Source organism: Lycium barbarum, chromosome 6 (assembly GCF_019175385.1).
Source record: "Lycium barbarum isolate Lr01 chromosome 6, ASM1917538v2, whole genome shotgun sequence".
In the NCBI taxonomy this organism is placed as follows: Eukaryota; Viridiplantae; Streptophyta; class Magnoliopsida; order Solanales; family Solanaceae; genus Lycium; species Lycium barbarum.
The window spans coordinates 133,986,842-134,011,549 of NC_083342.1; the positions used below are offsets into that span (position 1 = coordinate 133,986,842).

The window sequence follows — 24,708 nt, forward strand, 5'->3', positions numbered from 1 at the left end:
AATGATTTGTAACTTTCTTGAGACCATCAAATGGGGGTTTCTATCTTTCCTTTTTTTTATGACGATTTTAAAAAGGAGTATAATTTATCAGCCGACGGATGCATGGAAAGAAAAAGAAAAAAAGATAAAAAGGAAACACAGTCAGCAACAGTAACTAAATACAGGAGACACAATAATAAGTCACCTGATTTGAGAGTACCATGCAAAATAGTGAGAATTGCATTCTTAGACGGTTATGTCTGTCAAGTCGGAATCAAGACTGCTCTAAGTGAAAAAACTAGAACTGGAGTCACTAGAGGCATCCTGCCAGTATCAAAACTTCATAAAGTTCACACCTAGAATCAACAACTCATTAGTTAGGAAGTCGCAAAGAATCACTGTTTCTCCCTATATTGTACAAAGTTAGACAGATGCACAGCTATGATTAAGATCCAGGAACAAGTTATTGCACCCTCTTTTTCTTGTTGGTGTCTAAATTTCCATCAACCATGACAATACCACAATGACTATCATCCTCTTCAGGCTTGCTTTTAGACAGCACATCACCAATGACACTGGATATCTCTGAATCCGCAGCAACTGAAAGGTCAGATGACTTTCTTTTCTTCCCAGCAGAAAGAATTTCAGGGTCTTTGAGAATAATTTCTACCTCATCATCATCCTCTGGCTCCAGTGGAACTGTCTGAGATGCATTGGACGAGCTGGCGCCATTGTCCGATTGCTTGTTCTTATTTTCTGTTGCAAGAGCTGGTGTCCATCCTGAGAGAACCATTCCATCAGGTTCTTTCTCCTCATCAAACTCCTCTCTGTAAATATTAAATCACATAACAGTTCAAATGACGCCGTGGAGTAAACAGAAAGGAAACACTAAATAAACACCGTAAGCAAGTACTTGCTTACTAAATGCCCTCAATATGTTCATTAGCAATGTACTCCCAAGACAAGTCCCCCGAAAAGGACTACAAAAAGAAAGAGATCAAACCACCCTGTACAAAAGTTTTGGATGCTTCATGTTTCATACTACAGAATGGGTGAGCTTCAAAAGCTCAAATCAAGAAAACATCAAATCAGAAAATAGAACAACCAATTACACCAAAGCACAAGCACATGATTTGGAACAATAGCCATAGCACCAAGTTGGTGAAGAAACATCTAGTCTATGTGCGCATACAACTTCTCCAACCAAATCCAGCAGTGATTTGCCCAATTCGCAGCACAAAGTATCTAATCAAAGAAGTCACTGCCAATGATTCTATTGTTAGGATTTTCAGTGTCTTAGGTCAGGAAGAATTATATTCTTCATGGCAATAATGAGAAATCTTTTCACAGGGAAACCATAACCACAAACGCCTTTTTAAATAAGCTACAAACATATCAATCCAAAATAAAAAATAAAAACTGGATAACCACATCAATCGAAACCTTTTTTGATAACCACATATCAATCAAAACTTAATCGAGCCAAGATGGAGATTCAAGCTTCCTTTCTAATTTGCTAAGCTCATGGTCGAAGAGTCTATTATAATCTAGTGGTTAGTGGAACTGGCACGCTATCGTATTTCATTTTAGAAATGAATTTTAAAATGCCAAAGGCCCATTCATTTGGTAGCATCTCAATAAAACATCTAAACTATTTCCCATTTTAATTGCACAACTACCCGTACTGCCTTGATTGTATTCAATTAGATAAGAGGATATGTTAACAAAACATGGGCAAACAAGAAATATCTACCAAAAAAGATTTCCAGTATCAAGGTCCTATCTAAAACTGTGGCCCGACCATTTATATATTGATGAACTTGAACTTTTCTTAAAACAAGTACTGCCCAATCAATTATACTTTTAAGAACCTTTGTCAGTATAAAAGTTGGGCCCATAACAGAAAAGTGTAAAGAAAAAGTTTTAGGTACATACTGGAAGATTGTCAGTATAAAGGTGGGGCCCATAACAGAAAAGTGTAAAGAAAAAGTTTTAGGTACACACTGGAAGAACTCAAAAAGGAAGTGGGGTAGTGAACTTGTGAGCAGGGAGCGATTAGGCACCTAAAAGGTCTGAAATTTTTCAGGAGAACACACTGAGACTTGAAGGTTTTCTGGCTAGGCACTTTGACCAAAAGAGCAATCAGTCCCACAAGTCAAGGACATCTCTTCAACAATTAAATGAAAGATCTAATAAAGACTCTGAATCCAGTTTGCCCATTACCTACGTACTCCCTCCGTCCCAATTTATGCGGCACCATTTGACTTGGCACGGAGTTTAAGAAAGAAAGGAAGACTTTTGAAATTTGTGATCTAAAACAAGCCTTAGATATTTGTGTGGTTTAAATCATTTCATAAAGTTAAATTGTTTCAAAATATAGAAAGGTGACATTCTTTTTGGGACAGATTAAAAAGGAAAGTGTGCCACATAAATTGGCACAGAGGGAGTATCATATTTCACCCATTAGTCAAGACTAGTCCAGGCCAGGTTTAACAACACCAATTTGCTCTTATTTATCTTTTTATGTATCAATCAAGACCATGAAATTAATCCAGCAGAGATTAGAACTATGAGTGAAGCAGTAAACGTCTACAAAATTGCGTTCTACCAGGGCTGGAGGCTACGACAAACAAGCACTAAAAAGGAGATTCACAGGAGCAAGCCATTAATGTTAGATTCTGGGGGTGTGAGGAAGCTGAGAGGAGTAATTGGATACTTGGATATGAATGAATCAAGAGGAAAAATCATGAGGCGTTAAACTTAAATCACCTATCATGTCAAGTTTCACCAACAGCTTAACTTCTGAAAAATTATCAGCTAACTCTCTATTGCTAATACCAAATAATATCATGAATAGTAGAAATCAATGTAAACGCAAATCGAGGAAATACACTACACAGTTTTCTTTCCTTCATTTTGCAAGATGAGTCTACAACAGATAATAAGAACAAGGAGGACCTGTGCTTAATATTGATGCTGCATTTCAGCTCTTGTTGAAGATCCTCAACCGTGAGAATTGTGCCACCAGTAACCGGAGAGGGAAGCTCAGACAACACCTAATGGTTTTATATTCACACAGACAAGTAACATTTCAGCCAATAACTATAAAGCTCCTTCACATACGTACAAAGACGTGACAGTATCTTACCTTGTCAAGGTTTGCTGCATAATTGGCAACCTCATCTTCCTCAAGATCGTCACCCACCTCATAAAGAAGTGCCACCCCATGCATGATCAATGGGAGGCTCATGCCAAGTTTTGCTTTAACTATCTTCTCAACAAAATCCCTCAACTTCGAACGATGAGTATTAATCTCAAGTGTTAGAGGTGTCTGCTCAATGATTTGCATCAAGTCAGAAAGTAGTAGCTAAAATAAACTTTTATAAGGTAGCACAGGGGGGAAGACAATCTATTGTACTTTACCGTAGATCATACCTCAGAACAAACATAACAAGACTTGTTTGGCACAAACGGTTCCACTGGCATGAGAAGCATCTTCCTTGAGGGATGTTCAAGGCAATAAGTCATCCTGCAAGGAGTGCACATGATATTATAAAACAGCGCCTAACAAAAAGACATAGCCATCATTGTTCCATGTACCACACTTTACACATCATTGTTCTCAACTACTGGATAGATTAGTGCATATAGGAATTCTGTCCTTATTTTGTTAGCTAATACTAACATAAAGGAAAAGAAGGGCTAGTTAAAAGCTTTGGCAAAGCTTTAGGTCAAAATCCATTTTAGGGAACTCTATGCAGTAGATTTTAAGGTTTTTTTTTTTTTTTAAAAGGGTAACAGATAAATGGTAAGTTGTTTCTCAAATAAAAAGGAAAATGCAGTGGGAAGTGGGAAAAGAGGAGGACTGGAAGCATGTCGAGATCAATTTTAAAAAAGCCTGTGGAGATCAGTCACAGCTGGAGAGCGTATCTGATATTTTGGTCATTCTAGTTGATCTCCAAAATTACCTGCTCCAAAATAAAGAAAACCGGGGTAAAATTAGAGAGAGTGGAATCAACCCTACCTGTAGCTTTTTACATCATTTTGCAACACCTTCATTGCCTCAATCACAATCAAGCCTGCAATGATGGCATTTGTTGTTGCAATGGCATGAACGATATTGCCAGCAATACCTTTAGCTTCAAAAAGGCTATGTAACGGAATCCCAAAAGAAACGGCACGAATATTTGCTGCAGAAGTCACAAACTCTACAGCCAATTGGTCATCCTTATCAAAACCCAACTGGCCAATTTCCTGCGACAGCGGTAAAGACAGAAATCATTAGAACATAGACTAAATGAAATAGAAACATATGTACGAGAAAAGAGAATCAGAAGGTGCACAGTATATGGATGATTTTTTCCCTTTTCTAATAAAATATAATTATATTATCAAAAAAGAATCAGAAGGTGGGGATGGTATCAAAACCTTCTCTCTTTTCAGGAAAAAGAGCTTTAATGCCTCGAGAAATACTTCAGAATTTTCCCTTAGGCTCCACAAATCCTGAGGATTTTTAAGGCCCAGAGATGCCATTGCAGACACTGAAGAGGGGTCACCGGTGTTTGAAGCTTTATCCTTGTTACCATTCTGTTCAACTGGTCTTGGTAGCAATACATCTCTGGTGTATAGAGGTCTAGGCCTGTCACGGCTCTTCCATGTCTCTTCATTACGTAATGCTACTTCGATGTTGTAACCAAAAACATGATCGTATATTCTCCTCCCATACTGCTCAATATCTTCATCAGCTCTACGATCGAAAACATCTTCCGCATGTTCTGATGAGCTCGAAGCATCAGTTGAACGCACATTAAGATCATTATCCTGATTCCTATCCCCAAAAAGCTTTGCAAACAGCAGATCTTTTGCCCATACGATGCAGTGAACAAACTAAGGCAGAAACAATTCAAAACAAAATGTTTAAGGCAAAAGCGTGTGAGATTATGAGCTAGACATGATAAGTACAATTGTGATGAAATAATAAATTTTTAGTACCTTATCAAAAAAACAGCACTATTGTGATGAATACCCATATAAGCCTCTAATATCTTGGAAGAAGTAGTTGACAAAGACCAAGTGGTATATGGTGGCAAGAAACATGTTGCAATTTTCTTTTTCTTTTTTTTTTTCTTTTCTTTTTTTTTTGTGATAAGTTTTTTCCTTAAATGTAGTTTCTTTTTTTAGTGATAAGTGAAATTTTATTATTTGCACCATACTACGCTGTCTTAGCTGAGGGTCTATCGGAAACAGCCACTTCACCCCACGAAGGTAGGGATAAGGTCTACGTACACCCCAGTCTCCCCAGACCCCACTTGTGGGACTATACTGTGTATGTTGTAGTTGTTGTATACTACACTGGGCAATATGCTGAAAATTTTAGAACTCTTTCATCAAGTGTCAGTATTGGAATGACATTAAAATAAATACATATATACAGATTGGCTCGGCTAAATTTTATATTAAGAAAGAAAAGGATTAAGGACTCGTCAGTACCTTTGATGGAGTGCTTGTGATTGTACAGACAGGGTAAGTTTTTGGAGGTGGTTTAGACTGACATTCATAGCATTCTGTTTTACCTTTCACATGTACTGTGACCTGCCAACAAAAAATGAGTGGAACATGAGAATCTCAGAACTAGTAAGAGTCAAAAGAAATTCAGTCAGTTGTTAAATAGACACAGCAGAACACATAGTAATACACTTTGGAACCAGAACCAAGAACAAGAGCAGCCAGATAGGACCCTCGGACCCGTAACAACACATAGAAAGCTACTGTATTATGTATTTCCTCTATGATCTTAAATAGTTCATAAACAGGTTGATCTTTTGGCTAGAAGTGAATCAAAAAACTCCAGAGAAAAGCACAAAAACATCATGATTGCTCCATCCATCAAAAGACTGAGGTAAATAAAAAACTCGATCGCATGAAGAGCAAGCTTTTGCAGGGTTTCTTTTGAAAAAGACGTAAAATCTGTTCCCATTTGGTCAACTCCATCCGAGTAGCAAATATTTCCTTTTCCAATTCTCCAAGCAAGTCTTGGAAGAAAGGAATCAAAATTTACTGGATGTAACAAGTGTAACAATGAGCAGCATGTATATTCCATAAATTTCTGTGAAATACTACAAACTGATCTTCTTTTCCCTTCAGGGTCTGCTTCCCTAGTCTTACATGGTACATTCAACATCAAAATATTGGAATTATAATAGCTTATTTTCACTAGAAGATGGAACTAAGACAGTGAGTAGGATGGAACTAAGACGGTGAGTAGCACTTTTCAATTGCTGATTAAATAACCACGACACTCTACGAATCGCGACCACATACAAGGCAATAAGATAGATTAATCACATTGTTTATTTTATTTCATTTTTTCGAGTAACTTCCTTTATAATAATTTAAAGTGGTTGCGGCCAGTCTGAACATTGCTAACAATCTGACGATGTCAAGAAATATATAGACTTGCAAATATAAGATATAAACAGAAGTATGTCAAATGAAATTTAGTTGCCAGATACCCATCAAATAAAATCGGAAAAAGTTAATTCTACCTGGCCAAGGAAGCCTGTAGTCCCACTTTCGACTAATGGCACATCAGATGCCAAACAAAGGCGATTCACATGTCGCCTGGCGTCTAGATTGTCGAGGCCATTAAGCACAACATTGAATTGCTTGAAGAAATCCACATTGAACTCTGGATCTTTTACATTTGCATGGTATGGTGTAATTTTAATATGAGGCCTAAATTTTAGGACAGCCTCTCTAGCAACCTGGTAAAAATTTGAGTATGCTATTAGGACTCAGAATCTGCATGAAAATGGAAAAAGTAAACTGGAAAAAAATTGATGTGATTTCCTTACTTTAGCCTTAGATTGTCCAACATGTTTTTGTCGAAACAAGAATTGTCTATTTAAGTTACTGACTTCTATCGTATCCATGTCAATCTGGAAATAGACAAAATGAATCATAAAACCAGGTTAGAAACCTCTATGTAATAATAGTACAAGACAACAGGCTCACATAAAATAAACGGTAAAACTGTGTTTAAGCAAAATTTTCTATATAAAATCTTATTAATTCATAAAGAAACAGTATAGGGAAAGTGAATCAAAATAACATGAAGCAACCCCCACACGGTTCAGAAGCCCTGTCACCCTTCTACAGACTCCAAATGTACATCTCAATAGCCTGAGAGCAAATGGAACGATATAAGATAAGCGGTGGAGTTTTACCCATAAAAAAATAAAGTGTGCCCCTAAAATCCCCCTCCCCAGGCCCAAAATGCAGGGATTCTGGTTTTTCAAGATAATCCTGCAATCGGCCTTCCAACCTACCAAGCAACATAGTGGAATCTCACTCAAGCAAGCTTTGATCCTTGTAAATTCCAATATACAAGGCAGCGCCTATTTATCAATGGAAATCATGTATAAAAAAAAAACATAAGGACTAGCTCTTTCCTAATTGCAGTACAAAGATAATCACACTGCATGCATACATTTCTAACAGCTATTATAACTCTGGCATTCCAATGCGAGCATTGCCCAGAGATAATCAAGCTAAGATACACATCTTCCTGTCGTCTCTGCTAGTTGCCTATTTGTAAGGTCAATTGGCCTTACTAGTACTATTGTGATAGAATACCTTTAGAGTCAGGGAACGAAGGTTCTAGCTGTGCTATAGCATGGGCCTTCTTAGGGACAGCTGTGTCATTTGATGAGCTGACTCAAATTGTTGTCTACTTTTTTTGTTGTATCAATTTGCTCAGAAAGCTCACATTGTGCTAGTCAATAATCCAAAAAGGAAGATACTTGCTAACCACATAGCAATTCTCCCTATTCACACAACCAAAATGATTGCTCATATAGACAATGCTAATCCGTAACTTTTGCAAGCATATCCTTTCATCCTCTAGAACCGTGACATCCATAACAGATGAAATGTGCAAATAGAGAACCCGAGGGAGGAACCCAATGGGTTCAAAGTTATACTAGCTTGAGAAGAAAATGTCTAATGCAGCAACTGCTCTCTTGAAGCAGTGGGTCTGGTTTTCTTAAGATTTCGGTATGGAGGAAAATACCAATTTTCCCATGTTTGGTTGATCAAAACTTTTAGAAAACATTTTTTCTAGGAAAACAAGTTCCATAAAAATGAGGAAAATAACTTCCCTAGTAAAAGTAGGGAAAAAAAGTTACACAAGTGGCATTCCACATTGATTGTATCCTCTCGACCCTCCAACACAACTCATCGTCACCCCACCCCTGTAGCCCCCATCACCCCCACCTCTCATAGTATTTGTCTAGATTATATACAAATGCTTTTAGGGTAATATTTTTGGCATACGTACCGAAAAAGAAAAAAAAAATAAGTAAGAAACCCACTTATTTTCCTGGAAAACATTTTCCTTCATAACGAACACCCCTTTTAATATATACAGAACCAATTAAATGGATCTTCACACATATACAAGGTCGGAGCCGAAAACTTTTCACTAGAAACAACCCTTTATCCTCACGCACATCCCACAATACAATAACTGGCAAAAACCTTAACAATTCAAGAAACCCTCGCAAAGAAGCCCTAAATTTTCTTGACGCAAAATCTAATCATAAAACTACTTAAAAAAACAGTAAATATCAGAATACACAAAACCCAAGATGGGTTAAATCTTACTTACAATATGAATGTCTTCAAACCCAGAAAGTGCAAGGGTTTTAAGCAGCTCACACCCAATACCACCAGCACCAACCATAAGCACTTTAGCACCCTAAAACACACACAAAAAAAAAACATCATATTTCCCTTAAACCCATCAAGATTACAGAAAAAAGGGTACCCAAAACTTCAACAATAACTCCAATTATTTGCTTACCTTAATTGCAGACAACTGTTCCTCGGAAGCCATTGAGAAGATAGAGAAAAATTAAGTGTTGCTTTTGTGAAAATATAGTATGAAGTTGACTGCATAAATCTTTTGAAAAAGAAAAAGAAAATGACGAATGAGAATCGAAAGGGAAAAACAGTGAGAGGGAATCTTGACGGACTTTTAGCTTAGGGGTTTCGAGGAAAAGGCGCCAAAGTGAAAAAAAAAAAAAAAAAAAAAAGCACCAATGTTATTTTGGGAGTAAAGATGAACCTCTGGTTCTTGACTCTTAAGTAACCCTTGGCCTACAGCCTCGACATAACCTATGGTCCTTTATTTACTCGTTTTCATCAATTAATTGCATAACGCGTGGATTTGGTTTTATTCTATAACTTTTTACTACTGTAAAAATGTTGTAGTAGTAAATATATTGGGGGGGAAAAAGAGTATGGTGGGTGTTGTTTTTTTTTTTTAATTTGGCATAGGAACCCACATCCGCTACCTTCAGGTGTGCACGGAATAAACACAACTCTTATGAAATAACTCGCAAACCACGTAGAAGAGATAAATATTTTGCAACAAGTTTCTAAACTGGAAATTTGTGTTTAACTTCATCTTTTTAGTTTCAGTTAATTAATATGTATCATTGTTAGACGTTCAGTGAAATTTCAAAATAGGATGTAATCGTACGAATGATTAAAAAAAAAAAGACTTTGTTAATTAAGTCGCTCATCAAATAAGTTGAGAACTTTATAATTTTCCTTACATGTTGTGGAATTACCGATTCTCTTCTCTGTCTTCTTTACTCGTAATTCTAGAGGTACGTGTTATTTCTGTTTATGAAACAAGTTTTGTTTCTTATTTTATGTTGGATTATATACTAAGAAAAAATAACTTAGAAGGAAATTTACTTTTATTCTCTTAGATTTAATAAATATGCTTGGTGCAGGAAGGAAATTTACTTATTATTTAATATGCTTGATTGAGTTACCCTATGTAATTATAGTTTGACTATGTAAGTGAGTTTTTTATTTATTAGTGGTTATGTTGGAATAATAAGCAAAGTGTGCCCTCTGCGATTTTGTACCGTGCAAAGAAGGAGCTAGAGGAATGGAGAAATGCCAATTCGGTGGACGAGAGGCCTACTGGTGGTGCAGTGAATTCTAAGAATACTAAGTGGGAACTGCCTCCACTTAACACAATCAAAGGTAATACTGATGCCTCTTACGATATACATACAAGTTTGGCGGAAGTAGGCATGGTACTACGCGATCACTTGGGATAATTTATTACTGGAAAAAACCATATTCATTGGTCGTGTTGCTAGCCCTTTTTTGGCTGAGATCATAGGAGTGTGGGAGGCTCTTACTTGGTTAAAGGAACGATTCGATACAACGAGGTTTGTGGTGGAAACTGATAATCTACTCGTGAAGCAAGCTCTGGAAGGAAATTTGGTGAATTACTTTTATTTTGATGCTTTAGTGTTTGATTGTAAAACTCTTCTCAAAGAGTTACCGTTTTTCTCTTTGTCATCTGTTAAGAAATCAGTGAATCAGGTTGCTCATTGTCTTGCTAGAGTATCCGCTTCTATGTTTGGTTCGATGGAGTGGAATACTATCCCTCCATCTCTCATTACCGATGTACTCGCGTTTGACTTGAATAATACATGATGAAAAAACTGTTTTAAAAAAAAATCAACGGTTATTAATACTTGAATATTATTTCGATGAATTTTATAATATGCATTAATGATTGAACTTCAAATTATACAATACAAGATTGTTAGAAAAAATTATTGAGTCAGGTCCACACACAAAGGGTGCTAGATGACCCACAAGCCCATTACTTACTCATCCACGCGAAATCTTAAAAGTTAGTATATATAAACACCATTATTTGTGTTTAAGTTGTGACTTTCCGTGATAATAGAACGGTTAGAGTTTTGAAAAGTTCTCTGCATCGAAGAGATTTTTAGGTTGTGGACAAAGGAATTTTCATAATATGTATTAATGATTGAACTTCAAATTATACAGCTTAAGATAGATGACAATACAAAACTATCAGATGACAATACAAAACTATCATTAACAAACACTAATTAAAATTCTACATAGTCATGTTATAATATATAACTATACAATCACAAAAAGGACTTTGTTAGTTAAGAGGCACATCGAATTAGGATGACCTTTATTATTTTTCTTCCCTTGACAATACTATTCTTTTTTTCCGCATAGTATTATTCTTGGGGTTGGATAGGAGGTGTTTTTGGTTAAAATTGACTGGGGCTAATGTTTTCTAAGGCTTAAAAATCATGTGCCATCTATATCTATATTATATTAAAAGCATGAAATCCCAAACTTAAAAGTTAAATTACGAAAATACCCTTCTAATTTAAGAAAATACCATAATACCTTCTTTTAAAAAAAAAAAAAAAAAAGCGCACCCACAAACCAATTCGCGAACTAAGCCACCGTTTCATCCTTGTTCTTACTCTCTTCCATTCGTCAGAATTATTCAAAAGAAGTTATTGATATCTACTCTTTACTGTAAATAATAGCTTCTTCGAAGCGTCAAAAGGTTCACACAAATTTATATCTATCTTACTTATTTACTTTTTATTTCGTGAGTAATTGTTTTTTTTTTTTTTTTGACTAATTTCAAGTAGATGATAAGAATGTGGTATCATCAGAAAAGTCGATGCAGGCGGCGAAGAACCGATGGGGTTATATATGTTCCATTGACTTGTCAGAATTCGGCATTAACGACACGACTGATAAATATGTTGATGACATGCCTTAAATATTCGTCGTCACACTTGTCAGGAAGGCAAGTGTTTTATTTACTCTGTTTTTTTATGTTCTTGAGAAGTTCACCATTTTTTCTACTATTCATATATACTTTGATCACATCCAATGCATGTGAGCCATCCGGTTTTCTTTTCATTGTTTGAATTTCATGAGTGTCATCTGTTATAGTAGATAATAAGACATAATCAAAGTTCTGAAGTATAGGTTTTTATCTAAGTATACGCAGGTTTCAAGAATTTCTTCTTCTTCCTATTTGTTGTTGAATTCTATTTCATCCGTTTGATATTCAATAGAATGTTAGTATACAACAGAACCCAAGATCATACATGATTTTGTGATAATTTCTTGATTGGAGTTAAGTAAAGTTTATTATAATCATGTATGTACTTTTTTTTTATGAAGTCGGATACACGAGAGTATCACTTGATCAAGAGGAAAAGGAAAAGAAAATCTAAAAATTAAAGAAGAATCTGTTTATATTCTAAACAATCCAATATATAAATGAAAAGCAAAAATATATATAGAGAAAAGTAAATAGAAAATAAGTGCTGAGAAGTGGTAATTGTGCATATAAAGATGCTGGACAATATCGTTTAAATGAAGATCATAAATAATTAAACTAAAAAAGAAAGAGAGAAAAGAAACGTAAATGTTTAAAATCGAAGTGAAAAAGTTGCATTTTTCTACTTTTCTCTTTTCATGGCTTAACATGTACTTATGGTTTAGTTTAGAGACTCTACTTTGACTTTCCCATTATTTATTGTTGTTTGTGTTCAAATCTATATACCATTGTTCAAAATTTTGTTATCTACTGGTGAAAGTTTTAGCATTAAGATGCTTTTGAAATAAGAAAAAAAAAATCACTGCATTTATTCCCCACGTTGATAAAGTCTTGCACATATCTATAATATCTTGCCCTAAATACTTGTAGGATCGCTGAGAATTCTTTTTTGAGACTACATTTAATCCATGTAACCTCGATAGAGTGGTTTGGTTACCGTAAGAGGATAAATAAGAATATCCCAAATTTCATGAGTCTTGGATATCCCATGGGATTAGCTATCCTGGCCCACTTTCTAGACGTGATAGCTAGTCCCACCATTTCACTACAAAATGGTTCCCGAGACTAATGAGCCTTTGATGGATCTTGGACCAACTTATGGAGCGAAAGGCTTCCCGTCCCCACTCTCTTATCTCTCTCACCCTGGTTGGGTTCTAGCTTAGTGTGCTTGCACTAAGATTTAAACCTTGTCGTCTATTTTTATAAAAGTTTTGGAACGGAGAACATACAATAATACAATGCCGTATACTTCTCTGAAGATTGAGGAATAAGAAGAGATATATTAAAACTTACCATATCTAAATGGGGGATAAAATAATCCTGCATATAATCCCGAATTTGTTATCCCTTACACCACTAACCAAACAATTCTCACACGTATAAGGAGTAAATTGTCTTTAGGCGCTTATGGAAAGGTTTTCATTGCAAGCTTTGAACAAGGAGATGTAGCACATGGAAAGGATTACATTAGTAGGCATTTAATTGTTTTTTTGGGGGGGAGGGGGGGTGGGGGGATGAACTTCATATTGTATGTACAGTATGAGTACTCGCTCTTTTCGACAATGATCGCTACGAAGTCAATTGGGTGCTGATCATTTCCATGTAAACGATTGTATTAGGAGTAAACTGTCTTTAGAAACTTCTTGAGCGGTTCCCATTACAAGCTTGAATATGGATATGCAGCACATGGAAATGATTGTATTAATCGGCTTTTTTTTTTGTTGTTGTTGAGATATAATTACTCATTTTTTTATTGAAATGATCAGCATGATGGTAAAGTTGTTGTCACGAGACCACAATGTCACGGTGTGGAGCCGTGGAAAATCTCCTGCAGAAATGCAGGGTAAGGTTGCATTCAAAAGAACCTTGTGATCATGGCTTTTTTGGACCCCACGCATAGCAGAAACTTAGTATACCGGGCTGCCATTTTTTTTATTAGCGCGGAGGCAATTTTGTGTTGTGCTTATGATTTAATTATGAAAAATTTACTTAACTTTTATGCTATGTATCTTAGTAAATATACGTTGGGAGTACGTCCACCATCAGAACATAAAGAAGTCCTATTAAATAATATTCACACCACTTTTACTTCAAGTGATATTTAAATTTCCTAGATATCAAAAAGGCAATAAAATTGTGTTTAAATGGAAAAATTTAAAGAATGAATTGATACTTTTAACATCAAAAGAAAAGAAAGAAGACCCTAAAAAAAAAAATCTCACTCATATTAATTAGAAAAATTGGACACTTCAGAGTTGATAAGATTTCTAATTTTGTGCAAAATGAGTCAATAACCTATCTTTAATTAATCAGAAGTACTAAGCAATGTCACACACATACGACGGTATTATCACAATGATTATTCACTCAAAATTATACTTTATTTTACAAAAATTGTGTACTACATGACTGGATATACACGCGCAACTCACGTGCAGAGAAACTAGTATCATTAAAAAAATGCTTAGTTTCGGTGAAGAAAAAATATCATTAAAAAGTGACTCAACTTTTCAAGATGACTGGTTTTTTGATTTAAATAATAAAAAAATTGTTTTTTTCGATACAAAAGAGGCACTTGATTTTGCTCACCAATTTTTATCAATTCGACCGCTTAAGGAATGAAATCATAAATCTTTGTACAATTAACTTTCCTAATTTATTTTTCATTTTCCCCTTTTCTCTCTTCTTGTAGGTGATGGAAAATTCATCCTCGCTTCTTCGAACTAGGTGGAATCTAGTGGTTTCTCCTAAAGATCTTCAATCTGGCCCTTCATGTGATGTATCATCCTTGTCGCTCTTGTGGTTTTCAGCTAGACAAAGTATGTGTTCAATAGTTCTCCACTAGGATCTTTCTTGTTCTTGTTTATTGTTGTTGGTCATGCGTTGTGCTATATGAAAATCATCTTTTTTAGCTTAAATCATGATGGATCTGGTTTTGTTTGAGCTGAATATCTACTTGTGACTTGAATCGCTCTTGTTCTGTTTTATTGGTTCTTGTTCTTTGCATGATTGATCAGAAGAATGAATTGATACTTTTAACGTCAAAAGAAAAGAAAGAAGACCCTAACAAAAAAATTCTCACTCGTATTAATTACATAAATTCGACACTTTAGAGTTGATAGTATTTCTAATTTTGTGCAAAATGAGTCAATAACATATCTTTAATGATCAGAAGTACTAAGCAACGTCACACACATATGACGGTACCATCACAATGATTATTCACACAAACTCATACTTTATTTTACAAAATTGTGTGCTACATGACTCGATATACACGTGCAACTCGCGTGCAGGGAAACTAGTATCATTACAAAAATGCTTAGTTTCGGTGAAGAAAAAATATCATTAAAAAGTGACTGAACTTTTCAAGATGATTGATTTTTTGATTTAAATAATAAAAATAAGTGATTTTTTCGATACGAAAGAGGCACTTGATTTTGTTCACCTTTTTTTTTTAATTATCAATTCAATGATCGCTTAAGGAATGAAATCATAAATCTCTGTACAATCAACTTTCCTAATTTATTTTTTCATTTCGCCCTTTTCTCTTGTTTTTGTCGACGATGGAGAATTCATCCTCGTTTCTTCGAACTCGGTGGAATTAGTGGTTTCTGCTCAAGATCTTCAGTCTGGCCCTTCACATGATGTACCATCCTTGTCGCTCTTGTGGTTTTTAGCTAGACAAAGTATGTGTTCAATAGTTCTCCACTTGAATATTTCTTGTTCTAGTATATTGTTGTTGGTCATGCGTTGTGCTATATGAAAATAATCCTTTTTAGCTTAAATCGTGATGGATCTGGTTTTGTTTGAGCTGATTATCTACTTGTGACTTGAATCGTTCTTGTTCAGCTTTATTGGTTCTTGTTCTTTGCATGATTGATTAGATGAATGAATTGATACTTTTAACGTCAAAAGAAAAGAAAGAACATCCTAACAAAAAGTTTCTCACTCGTATTAATTAGAAAAATTGGACACTTCAGAGTTGAAAATATCTCTAATTTTGTGAAAAATAAGTCAATAACCTATCTTTAATTAATCAGAAGTACTAAGCAATGTCACACACATACGACGGTACTACCACAATGATTATTCACACAAACTTATACTTTATTTTACAAAATTGTGTACTACATGACTCGATATACTAGTACAACGCACGTGCTGAGAAACTAGTATCATTAAAAATTGCTTAATTTCGGTGAAAAAGAATACATTAAGAAGTGACTGAACTTTTCAAGCTAATTGACTTTTTGATTTCAATAATAAAAAATAAGTGACTTTTTCCATACAAAAGAAGCACTTGATTTTGTTCACCTATTTTATCAATTAAATGACCGCTTAAAGAATGAAATCATAAATATATGTAAAAACAACTTTCCTAATTTATTTTTTCATTTTGTCCTTTTTCTCTTGTTCTTGTCGGCGATGGATAATTCATCCTTCCGTCTTCGAACTTAGTGGAATCTAGTGATTTCTGCTCAAGATCTTCAGTTTGCCCTTCGCATAATGTACCATCCTTGTCACTCTTGTGGTTTTCAGCTAGACAAAGTGTAGTTCTCCACTTGGATCTTTCTTGTTCTTGTTTATTGTTGTTGGTCATGCGTTGTGCTATATGAAAATCATCCTTTATAGTTTAAATCGTGATGGCTCTGGTTCTGTTTGAGCTGAATATATACTTGTGACTTGAATCGTTCTTTTTCTGCTTTATTGGTTCTTGTTCTTTGCATGATTGATCAGGAGAATGAATTGATACTTTTAATGAAAAGAAAAGAAAGAAAAGCCTAAAAAAATCTCACTCGTATTAATTAGAAAAATTGGACAATTCAGAATTGATAATATTTCTAATTTTATGCAAAATGAGTCAATAACCTATCTTTAATTGATTAGAAGTACTAAGCAACGTCACACACATACGACGGTATTATCACAATGATTATTCATACAAACTTATACTTTATTTTACAAAGTTGTGTACTACGTGACTCGATATACTAATGCAACGTACATGCAGAGAGACTAGTGTCATTAAAAAGTTCGGTGAAAAAATATTAATATATACTTAAAAAGTGTCTAAACTTTTCAAGCTGATTGACCTTTTGATTTAAATAATAAAAAATAAGTGATTTTTTTCATACAAAAGAGGCATTTGATTTTGTTCACCTATTTTTTATCAATTCAATGAACGCTTAAGGAATGAAACCATATATCTTTGTACAATCAACTATCCTAATTTATTTTTTCATTTTGCCCTTTTTGTCTCGTTCTTGTCGGCGATGGAGAATTCATCCTTGCTTCTTCGAACTTGGTGGAATCTAGTGGTTTCTGCTCAAGATCTTCAGTCTGGCCCTTCGTATAATGTACCGTCCTTGTCGCTCTTGTGGTTTTCAACTAAACAAAGTATATGTTCAATAGTTCTTGTCACGACCCGGCTAGGGGCCGTGACGAGTACCCGATACTTGTACCGAGCACCCCTTGCTTATCCTTTTACTTTTTCCTCTTAGCAGGCCGTATGAACTGTGCCATATTTTTGTTTTTGAACATTAGCAGCATCATTATGAGCATAGACTAGTCAACTTCATTATCACTTTCTACAACAACATTAACATGCTAGAACACCATATATCTAACTGTACCTGACTGACTGTACATATCTGTCTACGAGCCTCTAGACATAGTACACTTATACATAGAAAGGGTCGAGTACTGTCGTGCCCGAAAATACATACACAAAATAGTACCACGAAAGTGGGGCTCCGGAACAACTGGAGCGCTGTCAACACTGCTGGTAAGGCTTCTAAGGATCAAATCCGCCTGTCTGCTGACCTGCGCGGCATGAAACGCAGCGTCCACAAGAAGGGACGTCAGTACGAATAGTGTACCGAGTATGTAAGGCATGAATAGTAGCATACGGAAAGTATAAAACGGAAATAACGACATAAGAGGATAATAGCACATGTCCTGAGGTAAAAACATAACCTGTATATATATATACCCTTGGCAGGTGCTATGCGTACTTAGCTTTCCTTTAAGAATCTTTCCTTGTTCATATACATATACATATAAAATAGGACATCTCATATTGCCGAGGCGTCGGCAGCCGATCCATTTAACCATAAATATACACATCCCGCGTCCGGGCATCCCGCGTCCGGGACGATATCATATCATGTAATGCCAACTGATCAGGTGGATATGCGTTCATAACGCTCTGCCCTTACCTCTATTTCCCCCGTATACATATGCATATATCATGTACATATATCAACGTCTATAGCTCTCTAACTCTTTTATCATATACATATACGTGTGTCATGTAGGTACATCAGCGTCTATAGCGCTCTGGTGCTTTTATCATATACATATACGTGTATCATGTGCATGTATCAGCGTCTATAGCGCTCTAGCGCTTTCGTCATGTGCATGTTTTAAAAATATATACACATGTCTTATATACATTTACATGTCTTATATGCATTTACGTATCCTATATACATATGTCTCATAGGCACGCAGGAAAGCCCAAAGAAGAATCATGTAGTCATCGGAGTGACGTAAGGTCGGTGACCTCCAATTATATTATAGAACACTTGTGATCGCTTTGTCTCACCTTGAAGGAACGAGTATTTTAAGGTGAGACTATCAACGGGGAATAATATTAAAGTAAACGTAGAATGAAATCGGGGCATCATAGATGACAGTTCATAGACTTTGAAATCTTTTAGAAAATAAAGTCATAGCTAGGAAATATAAATAATATTCAAAAATTAGTTTATCATTTTCATGTTTACATAAGATACTTAGCTTAGTCATCTTAGTCATAGAGTCGTTCTGGTAGTACGTATCATAGGCATATTCTCTTATCTAACATCATTGTTATCATTATCGTCATGGAAGTGCCCTCGTTAGAGGAGTCATAGTATTTATCATTTGGTAACGAAATCAGGATCAAAGGTTCCCTTTGGATTCACTTCAAGTAAGTCAAGCAAGACTGTAAGGAAAAATCCGAGAGTAGCGGGCCCACCTCGGGCCGGATGAGGTAGAGTATACGATTTACGTATGTTACGTGTCATAGCGTTACTTGTGAGGGTCTTAGGGTAATCGGGTCCCATTTATACAAGTTCTAAGGGTGTAGGAGGTTTTTTCAACAATTGGCACACTTTCTAGTTCAATTCTATTGAACAAAAAGTGGAAAACTTTAGGTGCGGATTCCGGGGAACCGAGTTGTCCCCGAGGCTCGTACCCAACTTATTTCAACTAAGACATGCCATAGAAAGAAGGGTGAAGCCTTACATACCTCTTTCCGCTTCTTTTGCTATTCCGAATTCAAGCTGCAAATCCGCCAAAATCTGCGATTTGGTCACATTTACCCAAACTTTCATTAGGGTACTTAGAGTTAGAATCTTAAGGAAACACTTGGCTACCGAAATTTCGGCAGCATTTCCTCTGTAAATACACCATCCTCAACATTTACCTAGCAAGTTTTCAATCAACAACAACCCGGGAATTCAAACCCGGCCAAACTATTAACATAACTCAACCACACTAACAATTTCCATATTCAATCCAAGATACATTATAACAACTTAATCAACTTACTACTTCTTTCAAAACCTTCCAACTCCAATGAAAACAATAACAACCTTATAATATATATTCCAACAACACCATACTAATATCATTATCTTCCATACATGTAAGAACATAATATTCAATTTACATAATCTTCCAAGACAAGCCTCCAACTACTAATACTTCACTAAGCTCATTAGGCTTTTGTTTGCAATATAAAATCCACAACACAACAACCAACATACTAAATAAAACTTGCTCACCATGCATTCATGATTCACCAAATATACACGGCTATACATGTGATATACAACTCACCGCCACACAACTATATTCTTGCTATTCATGAATTTCACTCACTTTTTCACACTACAACATGCAAAAATATCCATAACATGTAAAGAATAAGTTCTTACCTTCTTCCTTGATCTTTCACTTAGCTAAGTCTTGCAACTTGCTAGAATATGAATTTTTCTTGCTCCAAAGACCACTCCACCTTGCTAGGAATCCTTTAATTGGTAGAAAATAATTTTTGAAGAAATTTTTGTCAATTTTCTTGTCAATTTTTGCACTTGGCCGAAATGGCCTTGGAGATTTCTCCTTCTTTCCTTTTTCTCAAGTGTTCTTGAAGTTTCTAATGAGATATGACTCATTAATTGATCCTTTATATTAATTATCACATGGATAATTAATAAAATCATGGGCTTGGGCCATGTTGGCCGGCCATCCCTCACAAATTTGGGCCTTATTATTATTTTTTTATTTTTTTGGGCCAACCCGGTTGGTCCCGAGTTGGGCCTAGCCCACTGACCTTTCGACCTTAAAACGTTCATATCTCCTTGTACCGACGTCACCTGGGGACCCACGACCTATGGTTGGAAAGCTAATTCAATTATCTACAACTTCTATATCTTGGTACTCTTCCAAATTCCAAACTTATAATACCTTTTTTGCCCCTTGAAGTCAGATCACCCGAAAACGTTTTCTTAAAATATTCGTTTGGAGGACTTCCACTTTGATTTGTCCCAAGGGTCCTTCTTGAGTCGTGTTTAACTTCTCATATGTGATTCATATGAATTTTTTTAGATGTCCCAAAAAAATCTCGATGTGTGGGTCCCACCTCAGCAAATAATCTGACGTTCAAAAATACGGGATATAACAGTTCTCCACTCGGATCTTTCTTGTTCTTGTTTATTGTTGTTGGTCATGCGTTGTGCGATATGAAAATCATTCTTTTTAGTTTAAATCGTGATGGATATGGTTTTGTTTGAGCTGAATATCTACTTGTGACTTGAATCATTCTTTTTCTGCTTTATTGGTTCTTGTTCTTTGCATGATTGATTAGGAGAATGAATTGATACTTTTAACGTCAAAAGAAAAGAAAAAAGACCCCAGCAAAAAAATTCCCACTCGTATTAATTAGAAAAATTGGACACTTCAGAGTTGATAATATTTCTAATTATGTGCAAATGAGTCAACAACCTATCTTTAATTGATTAGAAGTACTAGGCAACGTCACACACATACGACGGTATTATCACAATGATTATTCACACAAATTTATACTTTATTTTATAAAATTGTGTACTACATGACTTGATATACAGGTTAAACGCACGTGCAGAGAAAGTAGTATCATTAAAAAGTGCTTAACTTCGGTGAAAAAATAATATCAGTAAAAAGCGATTGAGCTTTTCAAGCTGGTTGACTTTTTTATTTAAATAATAAAAACAAATAATTTTTTCGATACGAAAGAGGCACTTGATTTTGTTCACCTTTTTTTATCGATTCAATGACCGCTTAAGGATTGAAATCATAAATCTTTGTACAATCAACTTTCCGAACTTATTTTTTTTTATTTTTCCCTTTTCTTTCGTTCTTGTCGGCGATGGAGAATTCATCCTCGCTTTTTTGAACTCAGTGGAATCTAGTGGTTTCTGCTAAAGATCTTCAATCTGGCCCTTCGCGTGATGTACCATCCTCGTCGCTCTTGTGTTCAACAGTTCTCCACTTGGATCTTTCTTGTTCTTGTTTATTGTTGTTGGTCATGTGTTGTGCTATATGAAAATCATCCTTTTTAGCTTAAATCATGATGGATTTGATTTTGTTTGAGCTGAATATCTACTTGTGACTTGAATCGTTCTTGTTCTTTGCATGATTGATCCTCTGATGTTCCTACATGACTATGACCTAGATATGATATTGATGTTGTTGCTTCCTGTATTTTCTATGTATTTGTTGCCAAGCTTATTATTTGTTCGCATGTACTGATTTCAACCTTTGTGTGCTCTAATTCTCAAGTATGGCATCTGCGATTTATCACCATTGAGTATCATCCTCTGTTCAACCTCCAGCTCCATGAAATTTTGGCATTTAACCTCTCTCTTATCCAAAGCCTGATTTGCTAAGGCATCTGTCAGTTTATTCCCTTCCCTCAAATTATGTTTGTATTCCACTTGTAATCCTTTATTTTCTTTATCCATACAACAATTTTCCAAGTGGTTTTCATCCTTTTGATAAAATCTGCTGAATAAGCTTTGAATTTGTTTGAATGATAATGCAATTGAATTGATTGCTGCTACAGTATTCCAAAGCTTTCAAAATTGTCGTTGTTGTTTGTTAAGTATCCCAACTCCAAGCATAGATCAAGTCCCCTTCTGAGTTCCTCACAAAAAAACATAGGCACTCCTTCCTGGATTTCCCTCTGAAGCTCCGTATATGTGTTACAAATTATCCATCTTTATAGGGATATATATATATATATATATATAATAGTTAGGCATAGACAAGGTGATGTGACGCCTTTCTATGACCACCATTCCTATTTATCTATTTTCTCCTTTTTTTGGGCATTTCTTTTATTTTTAAGTCTACTTTTCATGTCAAATACTATTTATTTCCCATTTCATTTGAAAGTAATGACCTACATATTTGTTAAATATCCAAACGTAATCGGATTAGTCCTTCTAATTAATTCTTTCTTTTACTCTTCCACTTTCTAATGTATTGGATGACACCATAAGTGATGCTAAGTTTACGTTTCAACCTTTGTCAAAACTTATCCTCCCATTTTTCATCTTCCTCTTCTTTATCGTATTAGCTGAACCCATAAATGGTGTAAAAAGTTACATCTCATCCTCTGTAATCTGTATATATATATATATATATATATATATATATATATATATATATATATATATATATATATATATATATATATATAGTGAACTAATCACCTCTTCTTCTTCAAAATGAAAAATCCTATTCTTAACCAAAGTTCATTGTTTTCTTGTCTTTAGTTTCACGTATTGAAAACGTCAATTTGCATATTTTTTTTTTGTGCTTTATTTGTTCAAATTTTATTCAGCATTTCACAAAGAAATAAAGTCAATGGTGAATTGTTCTGCTTTAGAAGGTAATTTCGGAAACATTCTGTCTGCCTCGCAAGATAAAGGTAAGGTCTGCGTACACAGCATCCTCCCTAGACCCCACTTGTGAGATTACACTGGGTATGTTATTGTTGTTATTGTTGTTGTTGCAGAAGATAGTTTAAGTAGTTTGTGGTGCTTTAGAAGGTAGTTTAAGTAGTGTACGAAGGCCAATCATATTGACGCACTAGCATGTTGAGCAACTATTGGTTAATTGGCCTATAAACCTTATCCAGCGAAGAGCTTTTCTCTTAGATTATGTTCCTCTGAAATTTCTTTTTATACTACTGCAGCGCACATCTATAGAAATCACTAGGAGACAAAAACATTCAATAGACCTTAAAATCTCTTTTTCGAATTGCATGATAATTTTTGGTCTGGAATCAAGCAAACCCTCCTATCAAATTTATCTAACATAAACATATGTTAATTAGTCTCTAAAGTTAAGGTTTTATTGCTTTTTGTTGTTCCTCATCGTGATAAATGTGGTATTGGAGAAGGGCAACATAGCCTGAGTAAAGTAGCAGAGAATGGGTTATCACTTTTCCTTTAGAATATAAATCTAAACAAATTAAACAAATGACATGCACACAAGCGCAGGGACTTTTAAGATTGTTCATTGTTCTTGATCATTTTATTCTTTCTTCAACCAAATATTTGTTTCCTCTGATGCCCATGCTTGCTTAATTTTTTTCATCTCCATTTTAGGGGAAAACCTGCCTCAAGTGTTAGGTTGCATTTGTTTTCATTAAGATTAAGATGTCTGAATCTGAATGCACATCTGAATATTAAGATGTTGTATCAAGATATGAACATTAAATGATTAAAACTGCTTGTTTTCTTAAGATCTGAATGTGTACACTTAAAAAGATTTATTAAATATAACTTTAAAGATGTAGTAATTAAATATTACATCAACAAATATTTGAAAAATATTATACAACATAATATGATGGCCAAATTAGTAAAAATATGAAATATTTAATATATATTTGCAACAACTTAATGTATCCAAAGTTCCAAACTACAAAAAATATGAATATTCAACTACCATTTGATTGGGGAGATGTATCAGATGAGTTTATCTCTCCTTTTCTTCCTCACCTCCCTCTTATGTAATTTTGTGCCCACACCAGACCCAACAAAATTTCAGGAAAAAAAAGTAAATATCCCATCAAAATTTGTTATGAAATAGAAGAACAAATAGTAAAAAAAATAAGAGAATCAAAGTATAGAATCACAATTTTTCGTGATATTCTTTATCAGACCTATAGTGTCCATGGTATTTTTTATCTTCAATATCACTGTTAATTCACATTAAAAATGTCTGTCCGCGGGATGAAATCAAAATTACTGAATCCAAAAAAAGCATCAGAATTGATGATGTCTTATTCTTCCCAGGAGAACAGATAGTAGTAAAAGGGTTGTGGAAGAAATCAATGTTGGTAGTATAAGGTTGTGGAAGAAACCAAGTTTAAAGGTTTGTAGTTCAGGGAAGATAGCGTCAAATTTTCTTTGAAGCTTTAATACGGAGTTAATAAACAACGTGTTAGAGGTCTGAATACTTTTAAGACTTGTTGTTAAATGACTTTAGTGACTTTCAGCCTAGGTTTGTAACTTTCCAATAATTTGATCATCTCATTCATTGGTTTGGGATGTTTTTAATTAAAGGATTCCTGAAGCACAATATTCATAATAGTTTTAAAGATTTGATAGATGCATCTTTCTATTGATCCGATCTCCCCATATTTAATTGCATTTCTTATTTTCTATATCTCACTTCTCACTTGAAAAAAAGACAAAAGAAGTTAAATATAAGCAAACTTCAAGGAGTTATATAATTTTTTTTTCCAATTTTAATATTAGCTGCCTTAAATTAATTTGGAACTAGACTCTTGAAGGGTGAAATATTTTTATTCTGAAATTACATTATTATCCCATTGTTTGCAACAAATTTTGATATGCGGAAAATAAATTGCAACCACAAACAAAATATGAAGAAAC

At 34.8% G+C, this 24,708-nt stretch overlaps 1 protein-coding gene across 1 annotated transcript; it reads right to left on the reverse strand.

The window, feature by feature from the left end:
• Nucleotides 1-188: 188 nt before the first annotated feature.
• LOC132599200 (SUMO-activating enzyme subunit 2) lies at nucleotides 189-9,081 on the reverse strand. The gene is made up of 11 exons (XM_060312472.1): nucleotides 8,843-9,081; nucleotides 8,648-8,737; nucleotides 6,834-6,917; nucleotides 6,525-6,743; nucleotides 5,470-5,571; nucleotides 4,408-4,866; nucleotides 4,004-4,233; nucleotides 3,415-3,508; nucleotides 3,128-3,310; nucleotides 2,938-3,035; nucleotides 189-806 (listed from the first exon to the last, which is right to left on the reverse strand). Exons 1-11 carry the CDS (start codon nucleotides 8,873-8,875, stop codon nucleotides 443-445), a joined length of 1,956 nt encoding a protein of 651 aa, XP_060168455.1. The 5' UTR covers nucleotides 8,876-9,081; the 3' UTR covers nucleotides 189-442.
• Between the last annotated feature and the right edge of the window lie 15,627 nt (nucleotides 9,082-24,708).

Bases quoted from the DNA above. Each gene is read 5' to 3' on its own strand.
- LOC132599200 (XM_060312472.1), bottom strand. From the start codon at position 8,875: ATGGCTTCCGAGGAACAGTTGTCTGCAATTAAG. The intron at 4,234-4,407 runs GTTTTGATACCA...CCGCTGTCGCAG, and splicing joins TTTTCCTGAAAAGAGAGAAG to GAAATTGGCCAGTTGGGTTT. The intron at 3,036-3,127 runs GTAAGATACTGT...TAAAACCATTAG, and splicing joins ATGCAGCAAACCTTGACAAG to GTGTTGTCTGAGCTTCCCTC.